Source organism: Xyrauchen texanus, chromosome 1, assembly GCF_025860055.1.
Source record: "Xyrauchen texanus isolate HMW12.3.18 chromosome 1, RBS_HiC_50CHRs, whole genome shotgun sequence".
NCBI lineage: Eukaryota > Metazoa > Chordata > Actinopteri > Cypriniformes > Catostomidae > Xyrauchen > Xyrauchen texanus.
In genome coordinates, this window is record NC_068276.1 from 63,121,322 (window position 1) to 63,140,794 (window position 19,473).

Here is a 19,473-nt window from a genome sequence, read left to right on the forward strand (position 1 = left end):
TGAGCTGTGGAAAATCAGATGGGACCTAAGAACTTTATAGAGCATTATACCGTACGTGCCATTGAAGAGACTGTACGTACATCCCTTACAGCCTCATTTTCATTCAAGTTAAAAATCAAAGATGACGTTACTGTGAATAAGCTCTATTCAAAGATGATGATGGCCGTGCCCTAGTTACATTGAAAATGAAGGTGGATAGGGTGCATCCTTGTTTTGATTTTATCTTCTTAACAAATGAGTTTAAAAGCAAAACATGTTTTTGCATAAGTGAATGAGACAGAACAGATTAGCCATGACTTACGATTAATGATCCATATAGTTTCTAATGTACGTGCATGCTATGACCTCAGATAACCCAAGACTTATTGTGCCTAATTATTACTTTCAATAAAATAAATAAATTAAAAAATCATTAACATTTCATTCATTTGAGGCAACACCTGAAAGTTTGCATGAGCACCCCATTGATGGTACACAAATTACATTACATGCATTACTAATCATGAAAATCACGGTTTATAACTTTTATCTTACACTTATTTGCCGTAGACATATCGATTACATTTTTTGCATCCATAAACTATGGCAAGTAGCTCTTTTTCAATTGCATTGACATGTGTGTCTTTTTGAGCATCCGTGATGGCACGTGATCCATATGCAACTGTTTTTTTTATCTTGTAGAATAACTGCTCCGATGCCTTCTGAGCTGGCATCAACTGAAAGTGTCACCGGTTTCTGCACATCAAAGAATTTCAGTGTTGGTGCATTTGTTAGCAGATTTTTAATTCTCGCAAAGATCTTTTGTTGCTCTTCCTCCCAGTCCAACTGAACATCATCTTCTAGCATCTTTTTGAGAGGAGCACTGATGCCAGGTAAATTCAGAATGAATTTGGATAGGTATTGCACCATACCCATGAATCTTATGAGTGCTTGTTTGTGTTCAGGTGGCATTTGCACAATTGCTCTCACCTTTTCATCATCTGGCTTGAGATCTTCTTCTAAGAAGACATGTCCAACATGTTTTATTTTTGACGTTCTAATTTGGCACTTGCTCTTGTTTAGTTTTAGATTCTTTTCTCTTGTTCTTTCCAGCAGCTTGATGAGTCTGCGGTCATGTTCTTCTGTTGACTCTACCCATACTGGGATGTTGACCACACCTTCAAGACCTTCTAACATCTGCATGAATGCACTCTGGAAGACTTCACTGGCTGAAGACACACCAAATGGTAAGTGAAGAAATCTATACCTTCCAATTGGTGTGTTGAATGTGCAGAGTTTCATATTCTGATCATTTAGTTTTATTTGCCAGAATCCTTTTTTTGGCATCCAGGACTGAGAATACCTTTGCATTTGGCATGTTGGATACCACTTCTTCCACTGTGAGTAGAGGGTAATGTTCACGATTTATTGCATTGTTAAGGTCTTTTGGATCAATGCATGTACATATCTTGTTTGATTTCACATGCTGTTCACCCAGTCTGTCAGTTCTGTTTGCTTTGCTATTACACCCATGCTTTCCATCTTGTGTAACTCTTCAGCTATCTTGTGATTAAGCACTACAGGAACCTTCCTTGGTAGATGTATCACTGGTGATACATTGGGGTCTGTTTTAATGTGATGCTCAATTAACAAGCAACCAAGACCAGAGAACAGGTCGTCAAAGTCTTTCAAGAGATCATTTTCAGCCTTTATTTAGTATATTCTTCTCACCATTCCTAATTTTTCACAGGTTGCATGTCCAAGTGTTGCTGGTATGTTGCCATCAACCACTTGATATTGAATATTGTGCTTTTGGTTTCTGAATGTGAAAGTAAGTTGAACTGGTCCCACAGTCGACATCTTGTGGCAAGAATAGGTAATTAAGTGACAGAGTTTCCAGTGACTTGAACACATTGTTGGATATTACATAACATGCTGCCCCGGTGTCTAATTTGAATATAACACATTTGTTGTTCATTTTCATGTTTTCAATCCATTTGTCCTTTTCACTCTGTGTTTCAGTGATGACCGTGTGCACCTCAATTGTTCCAACAAAGAAATCATCTCGTTCATCACCTTTGTTCTACTGCCTGTATTTTCTTGGTGGAGACTTGTGTTTTGCACATTTTTGCAAAGTGGTTTCTTTTGTTACATACAGTCTAATTTTCTGTTCACTTTGCAATGTTTTGCCTCCTCTTTTCTTTGTGTTTTTGACACTGCTTATTTTGTGCACTTCTATTTCGTCAATCTGGACTTTCATCTGGTTTAACGTTATCTCGTTGGCCCGACAGGTGTCAATTGCTTTATCCAATGTGAGGTCTGCTATACAATCTTGCACGAACTTTGTCGTCTCTTATTCCGCATACGAATCAGTCAAATCGGAAAATTCACAGTCTTTCGCCTTGTGTTTAAGATCTATGACATATGAATCAATTGTTCCTTCTGGGCTGTTGTGAGTATACAGCAGATTATTTCTGGGTTTTTTAGTTCCTCAATTTTATTCACTTCTCGCTCTGTGAACTGGAATGTGTTGTACACTGTAAAGAGATTAATGGAAAGGAGGAGGCGAGAACTGGCTTGACAATATAAATAATATTTTAATGAAGAACTTAAACGAAAAGACAAACACACAATGGTGTCGGACAGCTGCCCATAAATCTCTCTCTCTGTCCCACTGCAGGCTCCAGTCAGTCTTTATCCCTCTCTGAGGCTTGATTAGCCTGATTAGGGGCAAGGTGTGTGGCATCACGAACCGGCCCCACCCTCCGTCCTGCCACATTCCTCCCTAGTTCTCTAAGGCTGGGGAGTACCCGGCATGACGTACATCCCACAATAGTCGCAGCGTTTGATATCGGAGGCAGTCCTCCAGACCCTGGCAGAGAGAACGCCCTGCCGCATTCTCAGGAAACAGAAGGGGTCTACCCCAACCCTGGCAGCGGTTCTCCCACTCCAGGTGGTCAGCCAGGAGCCCCTCCCCACTTGCGGTCAGCGGACTCATACCCCGCCGCGTTTCAGCGGCTGGTAGGGGTCTCTTCCGCCCCTTGCAGAGGCCCTGACTGCTCCAGGCGGTCGGTTAGAAAAACCCTTCTCCGTTCACGGTCGGCGGCCGTTCCTCCACTTCCAGGTGCCTGGGCTCCTCCGTCTCCTGTATGATGGCCGCGGCTTCTCCATTGGGGTGGATGGTAGTGGCGAGAACTCCACTACAGTGTATCCCTCCCCCTTCTCAGGTTTTTGGACCTGTGTAAAGGTATTAATGGAAAGGAGGAGGCGAGAACCGGCTTGACAATATAAATAATATTTTAATGAAGAAATTAAATGAAAAGACAAACACACAAAGGTGTCGGACAGCTGCCCATAAATCACTCTCTTTGTCCCACTGCAGTCTCCAGTCGGCCTAATCTCTCTCTGAAGCTTGATTAGCCTGATTAGCCGGGTGTGTAGCATCAAGGCCCTGCCCCGCCCTGGCTTCTTCACCCGCAATATGAAGAAATTTAGCACACTGCACTGTCTCTGAATTCTCTGCCACGGCGCTAGCAATGAGGTATAATTAAAATGTTATTTACATTTTCTACCTAGTTCCCTTAAAGACACAAAGCTGATGGTGGTTGCAGTAGCGACATGTTTTTCACTTTTGGTTTCTTCTATCCCTCTTTTTACTCCATGCTATGTTTTTTAAATATTTTGTAGGTGAAGGATGAGACAACACAGACACGAAATGACTGCATCAGTGGGAACCGTCTAAATTTTGAATAAAGAGTACACAGTATAATTTAGATAGTGAGAATTACTAATAAGCCTTTAGACTCATTTAAATGTGTCAGAACGGGCCAAAAAATAAGTTGTGAATTGAACATTTTGGCGCAGTGGGAGTGCTGTAATTGACACTTTTCACAATTATATAATTGTGACAGCTGTATTTTTCCCATTAATTGTGCAGCCCTGCTTCACATACATGCGTGGCAGTGGCGTATAATCACTCGCATCTCAAATGATATCGACATGTTTTAACCGTTATTATTCTTTTAACACTCATCGTTTTGTAATGACCCCTCAGACTGTACTTGACAATACTGACACTCAACTTGTCCAGCAGGTGAACTTAAAAGATTGTAAAGTGTCTCGAATGTTTTCTGTCTCATGTTGCAAATCAACAACAGACTCAGTTTTCACTTTCAATCTGCTTTTCAAGTACCTCTTGTTCTCCTGGACCATCATGGGCAGAGAACATACCAGCTCAACGGTGCAGAGTCACCTACTGGACCGGAGTAAAATTGCTTATTTAGTGGCACTGTAACAGATCCCTTTATGTTTCAGGGAATTTGTGTTTAGTTTCCGAATGTTTAAGTAATGATCAGATGGTATCGGTTTGGTATCAGAGCATGTTTACGAGTACCACTATGAGTGTATAAATGCTCCTATACCAAAAACTGGGACATCCCTGCTCCAAAGTGCTTCGGGTGTGTAGAGGTCATTTCTGCTGCAAAGGAGGGCATCTTAAAAACAAATGACATGTATGTGCTGTTCATCAGTTTGACCTGTAGGAGGAGCAGTTTTACTGTAGACTTACTGTAACAGTACGTATATAATTATGACATGTCTTAATATATTGTATTAAATGTATCATAAATATAAATGATTCAATAGTTATAATTAAATTAAGTTATTATATTATCATGAGGACCTGATTTAACTAAATCATTTTACAGTCAAGAAATTATTCTGAATTTGCACATGTACAATAACTCCCATTAGATACTTTATTAAGAATAAGCATAACCAGAAATCTTAGTACAACAATACATTGACTATATAACAAGTACTGTAAATATTGGCCTTCTGAAAGACATTTGTTCATGCAATTCTTTTGACATACAGTATATTACACATGTACAATTAATATTTGGTATACAAGTAAATATACAGCATCTGAAAATTATTGATTATATTTTCACACATTTTTATAAACAATTAAATAATTTATAAGATAAGTTATTGAATCATCACTGAGTTCCTGATGTAAATAAAACTAAAAACAGAAATTCTTTCATAATCGAACTTTACATTTAAGCAAATTATTTTGAATCTACATTTACTTAATTTACACATACATTAGATTTATAATAATCTTATTAAAACACTACATTTATATAAATATGTTAAGTATGTTTCATAATCTAAATGTACAGTTCAGTAAGTGCTTAGTTCTGAATCAACTCATGTTGAAATATAACAAATGCTCCTCTTCTACTTGTGCTTCACACCACTGTCGTACTATTATTCTTCTGGAAGACTTCCCCATCTCCATGAACTCGCCATACCAGTTTGGTGTCATTTGCCAGTCCCAGTTTATGTTGAATCTGAGAACCACAAAAGTCTCTGTTATGCATTTATATGTATATACATAGTATACATATATAATCTTGAAATACTCTGTTGGTAGGAAAATGTGTATTTTTATTAGGGAATTGACATATGGGTTTGGTGGCATGATTAATTGCGTTCATTTTTATTACATCATTATTTTTTAGATAATTCATCACACTAAATGAACGCATTTAATCAACAGCCCTCATGCAGTATACTGTAGACTTACCACATACATCATATAGACTCACCTCAGCTAAGACGGCAGCCTTCATGGCGGGATCATTCACATTCAGAGCAGATTTCACCTGCACTCTCAATATCTGTTTCTGCATTAACTCTGTTCGGGAAGTAACAACAAAAATAAACTCAATATTTTTATCCATGAATGTAAAAAAAAAAATCATGTGTAAATGTCTGATGTCTTCTGAAGAGGAGCACAGAAGGCATTGACACATGGCATCTGTTACTTTTCTCAGCGCTGTCGATTGGAGTGACCAATCATAGTCGTTTGTGATTACTGTATAAGCGCTTTGTAATCATATAATTCTTTTAAGATCACATGGGTGGATTTCTATTTATATCTTAAATCCAATCCTTTAATTTAATAGATTTAAACAAGCATACTTTTCGTGTACAAATGTTTTCTATCATAGAGTAAGTCAAAAAACATCCTGAGTTTTTGATGTGGCCCAATGGACGATTCTGGTTTTATAAGGGGGTCAGGAGTTAGCTGGTTGTCCCATTAGCCCCTGCTGGTAGATGCAGGAACTACACCCTCCAGTGATTAAGAGCATGTTTTCTCATTGACGGCCTTTCAAAAACAACCTTTTTTTGTACAAGGAACATTTTGATCACAAACATTTAATTTCATTATACTACATCTTTTTCTGGTGACCAATTGTTTTTTGGCGGGCTGCTAAAAGCATGAAATGTACTTGTTTTCCACCCGTCTCATACTGCTGATGTCACAGTTCATGCACAAGCCTGAAAGCACCGGCCAAACTGGGGTTGGGCTCAACTCACAAGATGGTGAGTTTTAAGCTAAGCATTTTTCAAACTTACTTATAGATGATTGTTTATTTTGCTGTCATGGAGATTTTTGAATGAAAATGTCGGGGAAAAAGGCTTCTGACCACCCGAAAATTGTTATCCCAGGGCCAAGCATTAGCAAGGGACCTGCTACAAATGCACCTACTGTTAGCATTGGAAATGAGTATGCTGGAAACTGACCATACGGATGATGGAAATGAAGAGGGCTTCCATCTACACAAACCACCCCGACCAAGGTTCCACCCAAGAAAATGAAAGAGCAATGTAGGCCTAGAGATTTCCAACACAACTCTCCTGGAAGCTATAAATTCTTTAGCTGTTAGGTTTGATGTGCAAGACAGGACACTGATTAGCATTGAAAGCAAGACCAATGAGAATAGTCTCTTGATTGTGAACATGTCGAAGGCAGTGAAATTCAACACAGCAGAGATCAACTTCTGAGCTGTTAAACCACTCCCCAAGGTGTAGGGGACCGCTTGATGCCTGCCAGTGTGTTGGGGGTTGTTACGCAGTGGCTTGGTATGCTGGCTACGAGGCACACAGAGCTCTGCCCGTCTTGCACCGCCAGTCTGCGTAACTCGGTTCAGCTCATTCTACACAACGTAGAGTGAGTGACAGATAGGGAACGTCTCGGTTACTGATGTAACCTCCGTTCCCTGATGGAGGGAACGAGACGTTGTGTCCCTCTTGCCACAACACTGAACTAACCGCTGAAATGGCCGGGACCTTACTCTCGGCTCCTCAGTGCGAAACCTGAATGTGTGGAATGCATTTCCCTCCTTATATACCCGTATGTCCGGGGGAGTGGGATGCAAATTCCACACGCCAATTTTCATTGGCCTTTTCTCAAAGATCAGAGATGTCTGGGCTCCCAAAAGTGACCCCTAGTGTCAACTCATTAAACACACCGTCTCGTTCCCTCCATCAGGGAATGGAGGTTACATCAGTAACTGAGACGTTATTCTCTGAAATCTTGACACTCAATCTTTTCTACCCAAGATGATCACTATTTTGATGACTTCCATGACCAAAATATTGCTAGTAAAAATAAATAAAACTAAACTAAAAGAAATAAAATCAGGCTAAAGACACTATACTTTATTGCATTGTTAATATTAACATTTTGAATAATGTCCTCCTTGCAATATGTCTCAACCAACTTTCAAACCAAGAGGTGGACAGGCCATAGGGAGAACCAGGTTTTTATTTCAAATCCAGGGTCGATTTCTTTTCCCAGTCAAAACCAGTCAAATTAATTCTACTGATGAAACTCATGTATTATTTGATTAAAATGCCATTCTTACTGTCAACAAATGCAAATTGTCTCTAAGTTTCCACAGATGCAGTTAGTAAGTGATTTTGTCACAATAAAATCTTGATAACATACTGTGGCAGGGCGGAGGGCGGGGCCGGGTCGTGATTCTACACACCCGGTCCCGTATTAGGCTAATTAAGCCTCCGTGAGGGATAAAGGTCGACTGCAGGGGATCGTGCGGGAGAGAGCGATCATTTACGGAGGCTTAATTAGCCTAATACGGGACCGGGTGTGTAGGATCATGACCCGGCCCGCCCTCCGCCCTGCCACACATACATATTGTTTATGTCTTTTGGCTATACTTTTGAAACAGTGAGTATTTTAACATTTATGGATTGGCCCCCATTGACTTCCATTTCCATTTTAAGGAGGGACATCATTTATATTTTTTGTGGCAATCAACATTATGCCACATATACTGTTGATTGAGCCTAACTTGTTTTGAAACTGGAATATTCCTTTAAGGATGAGTTGCGACATAAAGAAGCAAATAAATCATTACACAGTACAAATGTAAATGACATAACACTCACTGCTGTAGCAGAAAAATGGTCTGAGGTTTCTGCAATCCTGATCTCCCCACTGTTTGTTCTCAGTTATCTGCATTGCAACACATTCTCTAGTAGCATCTGGTTGTTGAGAGGCCCAGTTTCTGAATGAAGAATTGCTGTTATCAGACCAAACGTAAGGGTCTTGAAAAAGGCCGATATACACTAGAGTTCCTTTTGGTATCAGATGCTGGATCTGCAGGTTCTCCTCCTGGTTCCTCACACTGACCAGCTCTGTGTGATACAGTCTACAGTAACTCTGGGCATCTCTCCATGTCCTTAATTCATTTATAAATACATACTGCTGTTGAATATTATTTCCTAGTAGAGCAAAAGATGGAGGTTAGCATATAACCATAGGCATATTTTGAGACAGTCTTTTGTGTTACTGATACTGCATTAAACTGGTTCAAGTCTTATCTCTCAGATCGTCGGCAGACTGCACCCCATGTTATCTTTCTCTGTGGTTAAAAAAATTATCAATACTTTTGCAATGCTTTACATGTTGGAGTCTCTAAATCAACATTGAATAAGTTGCAATATGTGCAAAACTCAGCTGCTAGAATCTTGAGAGGGACCAGGACAAGTGATCACATCATTCCTGTCTTGGAGTCCTTGCACTGGCTCCCTGTCAAGTTTCGTGTAGACTTTAAAATTCTCATGCTTACCTACAAGGTTTTGCATGGTTTGGCCCCTCAATACTTGTCTGAACTTTTAACCCCTACACTCCAATGCGTGATCTCCGCTCCTCCGAATTCGTTTTTTTAACTGTTCCTTCTACTCGTCTACGTACTCTGGGTGACAGGGCGTTCTCTTCTTTTCTCCAAAACTGTGGAGCTCTCTTCCCTCTGAGGTTAGACACGCTGAATCTTTTAGTATTTTTAAATCTTCTCTTAAAACTCACTTTTTTAGGGCATGTTTTCTTGTAGTCATTAATTTGAATTTTTTCTTGTAAAGCACTTTGAGATGCAACTTTTAAAGGCGCTATAGAAACAGTGACCTCAACATGCGATCTTGTTAGTATACGCGGTAGTGTCATTTGTAAAGTGTCTTTTCAACCTGATCTCATGAAATTTACTTGAACATGACAACATTTGTGCAGTTCAAAATGCATGTGCTTTATAACACATTTGGCTGCAGGTTTCTAATGAAATGTCCAGCTGGGGGCGCCAAAAGGGAGTGCAATGGTGTCGTATTCAGACCCGTTATTTTTAACTTACCTCTTTAATGTAAAACTTTTGCCTAAACCTAACCAACAGTATTGTCACATATAAATAACGTTATGTAGTGTCACATGTCAGCTTGAATTCATGGCTGTCCCATGTTCTATATGCAGCGCATAATTAAAATGGGGACCGCCCACAGAGAAAACTGATAGGTCTAGTTAGCAGGAAGAGCGACCAATCAGGATACACTCTCTGTCACTCTCTCAGTCTCTCTAAAACCCATCTATTATTAGAAATTCTCTGGTCTCTCTCTCTCTCTCTCAAAAGAAAACGATTTCCGGGATATTGTATATAATTTGCAGGCGTCAGGGAGCCACTATCAATATGTGGGAGACTCCCGGAACTTCTGGGAGAGGTGGGATTTCTGCTAAACTGATTCTGTATTACATTTGTAATGAATTGTACACAGAAATTTAACAACGTGACAAACTCTCCCATTACAATGACTGCTGTCACTCACTGCAGGTTTACACGGTTTGAGATCTACTTTTCGACGGCAGCTCAGTGACGATCCGCACCCTGTTCTGCACTCTCACGAACGATCTCATTAAAAACAAAGCTGTCTAATCAGCATAATAAAGCAATAACGTTGTAAATTGATGCAACAGGAGCAGACTTAAATTGAACACTGTAATCGCACATAATCGTGGCAGATGTAATCGTAATCGCGATTCGTTTTTCCAGTAATTGTGCAGCCCTACAAGGGAGCATCCTATAGTGCATTCACTCCTAAAATCTGATCAAAAGTTCAGTTTCAGGCTGCAGATGATGTTTGGATCACTCAACATGTTTGACACACACGGGACAATGATCATCAGTAAATAGATTCAATATTTATAATGGATCATTTTATTTGAACATGATTGACAGTGATTGGATGATGCTGGTCATTACTTTAAATCAGAATTAATTATTCAGCTTTATAGAAAATCAGCTTCAAAAACATGAATAATCAACACTTCTGGACACATAATAAACAATTTGATGAAAAAAATAAATCAGACTTTCTATAGTTTGGTATTAGATAATAGACTTTCTATAGTTTGGTATTACTTCAAATTTCACAACTTAGTCTCGCCGTCCACATATGAGGACATACATTTTTAGGAAAACTTTTTGGTCTCGAATGTATTTATTTTGCTTGTTTATTAGGTGCTACTAGTTATAAATCAAATGGGGAAATGGAAAATGCACTCAGCAGTCAAGCTCGGGCCTCAGAAGGTTAAAATATATCGTTTGTCAAGAGATGCATTAGAGTAAAAGTGTGTCGATATCATAAAATAGCAGGTTCTGAATAATGGACAGAAAAATAAGTATTTATAATGTCATAATCAGCCAATAAAGTCATGATTTGATTGGAAGTGAATAAAACACACATCTGTTGTAGTACCTGGAAACTGCAGGGAATTGTACCCGGAGACACGTATAACATGTTTTCGCAAAAATTTATATAGTCACGTTTTCACTATGAGATCAGGTTGGTGTTTTCAGCATTTCCGTGCATTTAGATTCGGATTGAAATGTACAGTATCAGCGTTCTGATAGCATCTTAAAGGTATGCACAACTTTAGAGACTTATAGCTTATTGAATAAATGAAATGTTTGATTTTATGGTATTTCTAATAAATGAGATTTGTGTATTTCATGGCATCACATGCGATTAACACACATGTATCGCTCCAGATTTGCTATCGTAGCGGTTTCTTTCTGTTCTGAGGGATTTCTAAAAACAGCAACTTCTGTGACAAGTTGCAACATGAGTAAAACGTACAAATATGATGAGCTTTTTAAGAATTATTATCTATATAAACTATTATTACTTACCATCATAACATATGAATTTGAACTTATCCAAGCAAGAGATATCACGAAAGTATCCACGGTCATTCATGACTGCACAATTTTGTTCCACTATAACTATTGGGAGCGACTGCAAAGGTGCCCAATTTCTATATTCAATCTCTCCCTCTTTATAAAACTGTTTATCAGACAGAGCCCAGTGCCAGAGAAGAACGCCCGATTTCTTCAGCCCGATCCAAGCAGTCGTAGGCAACGATGAGGTCACTTGTGCTTGAAGTTTGTTCAGGTCATTCATGTTTCCAATGGTCACCAGATCCGTGTGATTCTCTCTGCAGTACTTTTGTGCATCATAGAAAGTTTTCAACTCTGGCACAAACTGGTACTCAAATGTCGGCTGTTGATAGATTGGTGAGATGGGAAAACCTGGAACGGAAAGATATTAGAGGTATAATTGACTTGATTTATGTCCACACACTCGTATTAACATGCTCGTAAACCAAAATATACTCTTAAGAAAAGAGAACCTACCAATAAAAATCAGGAGTGCAAACATTTTGTGCTCCATTATTGCAGAATCACAGCAGGCGTCTGCAACAACAAATGTTTCCATTGATGTGGTTGTATATTGATGAACACATTGTACAATTAATTTAGATCAATTTTAGGTTGGGTTGAAAATCCCCCAATTAGAAAATACAAACCTGTGAGACCTGAAAGATCCTCTCGGCTCCTCTACGCTCATGAAATGAATATATGGGTCTTTCGGTCGTTTAATATTTCCTTTAACAACATGCAAAACAGCCGCGGTCCATGTATCACCTTATTTGTCAGTGCATACAGAATACAAACGGAAAAACCCCCCCATTGATTACTTATTCACAATTACTTAAAAAAAAATCCTATGGTTACGTTTATTAATTTGTTTTGAGGCATGTTTTTATTTGACTGTCTCTCTCTCAACACATGCAAACTGTATGAAAACTGCTCATGCAAAATAAACAACTTAAACTCAAGATGACCTGTAATATTCAGGATGAGACCAGAAGAATGACCATAATGCTCACAGCATTGATCATTAGCTTTACATTACTTGACAGTAAACTCACTTATGCACATCTTTATGCAATGAAAATTGAAATATCTTTGTGAAGAGTTGTCTTTCGCCATCTTTGACGTGAACACTCCCCTTCCAGCTTCACAAGTCGGCAACTTGGGTGTCTTTGGATTTCATAACTGCTTGGTGACTCGTGGCATATGCAACTCGAAATTATGATATTTAAGAATACTCTTGATGGCAGACTAAAGCGATGAAAAGGCTACATTAAAAGACTTCTCATTTTTTACTTTGTCAGACCTCATTTGTATAATGATAAGAGTTTCACACCTGCTTTCCTCCATCATGCAAAATCACAGATGACTCTTGCAAATCAGCGGCCTCGTTCTAAGGTGACTGCAGGAGCAGAGGTAAACATCGGAAAAATGAATAAATTAAAGGGATGGATATTTGGTAAATACCATGGGCCTTGTGTCATCTGAACAAAACACTTGAATCAAAAACACTTGAATATACCCCCCTAGATCGGGTCATGCTTATTATCCAAAGACTTCTACATTCACTCAATAAAGTGGCTTCATTAATTATCTGGGAAAGAGGACTTGAAACATGACAATTAAATGAACCAATCACTTAAAGAGAAAGTCCACCCACAGTTGTCCCCAACCTGTATGACTTGCTTTCTCCTGGGTAACACAGAAGGAGAGGTTAAGCATTGGTCACACAGCAATTCGGGCTCCATTCATTCCCATTCAATTGCATCCGAACGCAAGAGACCGGAAATACAAGCTCATGCAAAATACGTTTTGCACGTCACACACTGAAAAATGTGATCTCAGTGATTTGGAGCGTGGCATGATTGGGCTGGTTTGAGTATTTCTGGGATTTTCACACACAACTGTCTTTAGAATTTACTCAGAATGGTGGCAAAAACAAAACACATCCAGTGAGCGGCAGTTCTGTGGACTGAAATGTGTTGTTGATGAGAGGTCAACAGAGAATGGTCAGACTGGTCTACGGTAACTCAGATAACCGCTCTGTACAATTGTGCTGAAGAATATCATCTCTGAATACTGTTCTCAGATGAGGGTTGGCGCTGTTTTGGCATCACGAGGGGGACCTACACAATATTAGACAGGTGATTTTAATGTTGTTCGGCCGCAGGTATATATACACGGCATATATCTACATTTAAATAAATATATATACAGTTGAAGTCAGAAGTTTACATAAACCTTACACAAATACATTTAAACTTACACTTTTCACAATTCCTGACATTTATGGGGCTTTTCCACTGCACGGTACAACTCAACTCAACTTTTTAAAGTACCATAAGACTGGTCTACGGTAACTCAGATAACCGCTCTGTACAATTGTCTGATTTCATAGACCAGTGCAGCTACGAAATCAGACATCAGAAGACTACAAAGGACAGTTCGGTCTGCTGAGAGGATTATTGGTTGCCCCCTGCCCCCCCTTCAAGAACTATACACTTCCAGAGTGAGCAAAAAGGCTGGTAAAATCACTCTGGACCCCACTCACCCTGCCCACTACCTTTTTGAACTGTTGCCTTCTGGCCGGCGCTTCAGAGCTCTGAACACCAGAACCGTCAGACACAGGAACAGTTTTTTCCCTCAGGCCATCCATCTCATGAACAATTAAATCGCCCCATTGAGCAATAATTATGTGCAATACACAGTTTAATTTTAATTTTAATTTATATTATCCAACTTATCCACTTCTGCCATTACTTACATTGCTCTGTACATAATATACAGGTTTTTTGTTCTTTATATAACAGATTGTATTAGATTTGCACTACGTGTGTATGTGGGTATGTATGAAGGTGAGTGTATGTACGTATATGTATAATTATGTATTTTGTGTTCTTTTCTGTTTTTAATTACCTATGTCTTGCTGCTGTTTTTGGTATTGTTTGTATTGTTGTACAGTGGAAGCTTCTGTCACCAAGACAAATTCCTTGTATGTGTAATCATACTTGGCAATAAAGCTGATTCTGATTCTGATTCTGATCAGTCGAGGTTCCAAGCGAGCCGAGCCGATTCTAAATGTGATGTCAAAACCCTGCAGATCACTGATTGGTCAGAGAGAAATCGCTAGATTTACGAGATGCGACATCAACCTACTAGTTTTAAAGTTTTTTGTTCTCATTTGTTCTCGCGCCGTGCAGACCAAACAAGGTGCAAACTGTCCACTCGTTAGCGAAGAACAAAACGAAAAAGTCTTTCAGGAAGTGTCTCAGCTCTTGGCCGCACACGCCTACCACCAGACGACCAACAGTTTAGGGAAAAGTAAAAAAAAATAATATAAGTGACTACAGAACCATCAAGGAAAAGTGGAAGTGGTTTGACCAAATGGACGCTATCTAGAGCGGCGAGCAATGGGAGAGAGAGTGCCCTGGACTGGTGTTGATCCACGATGGAGGATGGTACATTTTGTTACATTAACTCTACACTCTGCTTGAAAGCTTCACTTTATTTAGTTGAGCAGCTACTGGAAAGCTTCTAAAACATTCAGACCAATTTAACTGTTACACTTGTGTAAAATCACCATGCAACAACTGCTTTATGCAGCACAATGATCTAGTCGCTAAGTGCCAGTAATTGTAGAAAACATTCCCTGGTTTAAGTCATTTTGGATCACTACTTTATTTTAAGAATGTGAAATGTCAGAATAATAGTCGAGAGAATTATATATTTCAGCACATTCCCAGTGGGTCAGAAGTTTACATACACTTGTTTACTTGTTTACTTGTTTACAACACTTTGGTAGAAGTTAGTATTTGGTAGAATTGCATTTAAATTGTTTAACTTGGGTCAAACTTTTTGGGTTTCCTTCCACAAGCTTCTCACAATAAATTGCTAGAATTTTGTCCCATTCCTCCAGACAGAACTGGTGTAACTGAGTCAGGTTTGTAGGCCTCCTTGCTCGCACACGCTTTTTCAATTCTGCGCACAAATTGGATTGAGGTCAGGACTTTGTGATGGCCACTCCAATATCTTGACTTTAAGCCATTTTGCCACAACTTTGGAGGTATGCTTGGGGTCATTGTCCATTTGGAAGACCCATTTGTGAGCTTGAACTTCCTGGCTGATGTCTTGAGATGTTGCTTCAATATATCCACATAATTTTCCTTCCTCATGATGTCATCATCTATTTTGTGAAGTGCACCAGTCCCTCCTGCAGCAAAGCACTCCCACAACATGATGCTGCCACCCCAATGCTTCACGATTGGGATGATGTTCTTCAGCTTGCAATCCTCACGATTTTTCCTCCAAACATTACAATGTAATTATCATTAGACCAGAGGACATTTCTCCAAAATGCAAACTGTAGTCTGGCTTTTTTATGGTGGTTTTGGAGCAGCAGCTTCTTCCTTGCCGAGCAGCCTTTCTGATTATGACGTTATAGGACTCGTTTTGCTGTGGATCTAGATACTCGTCTACCTGTTTCCTCCAGCATCTTCACAAGGTCCTTTGCTGTTGTTCTGGGATTGATTTTCACACCAAACTACATTAATCTCTAGGAGACCGAATGCGTCTCCTTCCTGAGCGGTATGATGCTGTGTGGTCACATGGTGTTTATACTTGCATACTATAGATGAATGTGGCACCTTCAGGCATTTGGAAATGGCTCCCAAGGATGAACTAGACTTATTCTGGTATATATAGGCTGATTTCTTTTGATTTTCCTGAAAATACATCCACAGGAACGCCTCCAATTCAGTGCACCTCCTATCAGAAGCTAATTGTCTAATGCCTAAAGGCTTGACATAATTTGTATTAAGCTGCTGTAAATCATAGTTAATTTAGTTAATTGTGATCTTTCCATGTAATTTGTGTTTAGGCAATGTTTATCCGTATATTTATTTCAATATATTTTTTAATATGAAGAATAAGTGCAAAATAATGGTATAATGGTCCTTATGATCTTAAGTGTTATGCCAGGATATGACAATTACAGAAAATGAAAATAAGAAGTCTGAGTATCAACATATCCTTTGGATGTAAATGTGGGCCTTGAGCAGTGTGGATCAAAGTATGTTAAAAATGTAACATAATTATGGAAAAAAAAAAATTTGATTTTTTTTTTATATTGAGTAAAAAAGTATTGATATCAAGATTGTTTTTACATTCCTTGTGTATTAGGCTATCTGTTCAGATTCAAAGAGCATAGACTCATGTTGATGTGTTATTAATTGGCCCCCTCTCTGCACACCGTGGCCCCTCTGTGGCCCCCTTCTTTAAAAATGTCTAGATCTGCCCCCGTAAAAATATCCGTAAAAATATGAATAATAATAATAAGAAAACTAACCGTGTCCTGGTATGATGTTGAATGTGTGAGCACTCCAGTCAGGTGAGATTTCGAAAGACAGTTAAGAGATATTAGGGGTAATCACGGCCCAGCGAGGAAATCCAGTGGCGCAAGAGGAGATTTGACCATATATATATTAGCCGATTTTTAAGAATTCCATCAGTTTGAATAGTTTTTTAGGCCATAATGCCTTATATTAATGACATTAGGATTTATGAATAATAGATTATCTGAAAGTTGCTGAAAAATTGGTTATTTTAGTTTGTCAATTGGTTATTGACAAACCCCCCAATCTGGCTTGGGGGGTTTGTCAGTCTCTCTTTTTGCGACTGTAGAGAGACTGACAAACCCCCCAAGCCAGATTCCCAGTGAAATGCTCTCAGACAGCAAGTGCAGTGAGTTTGCTTCTTTCTTCTCTGAAAAAATCAATAATATCAGAAAGGTGATCAGCACATCCTTGAGTTGTGCTGCGGTCATTCAAATCAAACCACAACCTGAGAAAGTAGTTACTATGTCTGATTTCAAAGAAATTGATGGCAAACTTTTGGTAGAAACCGTACAGCACCTTAAAACATCAACCTGCGCCCTTGATGCACTTCCCACATCTTTTTTCAAAAGTGTGTTCAACTGTTTAGAAGCAGATCTCCTAGAAGTGATAAACTCCTCACTTCTCTCTGGGAGTTTTCCAAGCTCCCTGAAAACTGCAGTTGTCAAGCCCCTCTTGAAAATGAGCAATCTGGATAAGACCATATTAAGCAACTATAGACCGATCTCAAATCTTCCTTTCATAGGCAAGATCATTGAAAAAGTTGTCTTCAATCAGCTGAACAAATTCTTGAACTCAAATGGATACTTTGACAATTTTCAATCTGGTTTCCGATCGCATCACAGCACAGAGACAGCGCTCATAAAGATAATAAACAATATTCGCTTAAATACTGATACAGGCAAATTATCAGTACTGGTACTACTCGACCTCAGTGCTGCATTTGACACTGTCGATCACAACATACTTCTTGACAGGCTGGAAAACTGGGTGGGGCTTTCTGGGATGGTCCTAAAATGGTTCAGGTCATACTTAGAAAGGAGAGGTTATTATGTGAGTATAGGAGACCATAAGTCTGAGTGGACGTCCATGACATGCGGAGTCCCTCAAGGCTCCATTCTTGCGCCACTCCTGTTCAACCTGTATATGCTCCCAATGAGCCAAATAATGAGAGAGAACAAAATTGCTTACCACAGCTATGCAGACGACACACAGATCTACTTAGCCCTATCACCTAACGATTACAGCCCCATTGACTCCCTGTGCCAATGCATTGATGAAGTTAACAGTTGGATGTGCCAAAACTTTCTTCAGTTAAACAAAGACAAAACTGAAGTCATTGTGTTTGGAAACAAAGATGACGTTCTCAAGGTGAATGCATACCTTGACGCTAGGGGTCAAACAACTAAAAATCAAGTCAGGAATCTTGGTGTGTCTCTACAGTCAGATCTTAGTTTCAGTAGTCATGTCAAAGCAATAACTAAATCAGCATACTATCATCTGAAAAATATTGCAAGAATTAGATGCTTTGTTTCCAGTCAAGACCTGGAGAAACTTGTGCATGCTTTCATCACCAGCAGGGTGGATTATTGTAATGGACTCCTCACTGGCCTTCCCAACAAGACCATAAGACAGTTGCAGCTCATACAGAACGCTGCTGCCAGGATTCTGAGCAGAACCAGAAAATATGAACATATCACACCAGTCCTCAGGTCTTTACACTGGCTCCCAGTTACATTTAGGATTGATTTTAAAGTATTATTACTGGTATATAAATCACTCAATGGGCTAGGACCTCAATATATTGCAGATATGCTCACTGAATATAAACCCAACAGATCACTCAGATCATTAGGATCACATCAGCTAGAAATACCAAGGGTTCACTCTAAGCAAGGAGAGTCTGCTTTTAGCTTTTATGCCAGCCGCAGCTGGAACCAGCTTCCAGAAGAGATCAGATGTGCTCCTACAGTAGTCACATTCAAATCCAGACTCAAAACACATCTGTTTAGCTGTGCATTTACTGAATGAGCACTGTGCCACTGTGTGTCCGACTGTTTGTACTGTATTTTATTTTATTTTATTCTAAACTGTTTCAATTATTTTTATTTTTTTATTCTTATTTTAATCTCTTCTATGTAAAGCACTTTGAATTACCATTGTGTATGAAATGTGCTATATAAATAAACTTGCCTTGCCTTAACAGCACCACAGAGTATTGTCTGTTTATTGCTAAATTACAGTATGTAAACATTTTCTTGGTGTTGAGAAATTTACATTTACATGTATGCATTTGGCAGACGCTTTTATCCAAAGCGACTTACAGTGCCCTTATTACAGGGACAATCCCCCCGGAGCAACCTGGAGTTAAGTGCCTTACTCAAGGACACAATGGTGGTGGCCGTGGGGTTAGAACCAGCAACCTTCTGATTAACAGCCCTGTGCTTTAGCCACTACGCCACCACCACTCCAGCATCTCCAGAAATAATTATTGGAGGTAAATTTCAATCAATACCATATTTGTGAAGTCAATGATAATAATGATAATGATTTAAAGATTCCACCTAGTCATCTAGAGTTGTGAGTAATCTTTAAAATAAATAAATGATTAAAAAATAAAGAAAGACTGATCCTCCCTAATTTCCCAAACCCCCAAACAACATGGAAATGATCATGACAAATTGAGTAAACTCATTTGTTTTGTTTTGGTTGTTCTCGAAACTAAAACAACAACAACAACAACAACAACA

The 19,473-nt window shown here is 39.1% G+C and overlaps 1 protein-coding gene across 1 annotated transcript; it reads right to left on the reverse strand.

Moving 5' to 3' along the window:
- Positions 1–5,181: 5,181 nt before the first annotated feature.
- LOC127643202 (C-type mannose receptor 2-like) lies at positions 5,182–12,010 on the reverse strand. Its single transcript, XM_052125838.1, has 6 exons — positions 11,987–12,010; positions 11,814–11,873; positions 11,310–11,708; positions 8,245–8,580; positions 5,595–5,683; positions 5,182–5,336 (listed from the first exon to the last, which is right to left on the reverse strand). Exons 2-6 carry the CDS (start codon positions 11,848–11,850, stop codon positions 5,235–5,237), a joined length of 963 nt encoding a protein of 320 aa, XP_051981798.1. The 5' UTR covers positions 11,851–11,873; positions 11,987–12,010; the 3' UTR covers positions 5,182–5,234.
- Between the last annotated feature and the right edge of the window lie 7,463 nt (positions 12,011–19,473).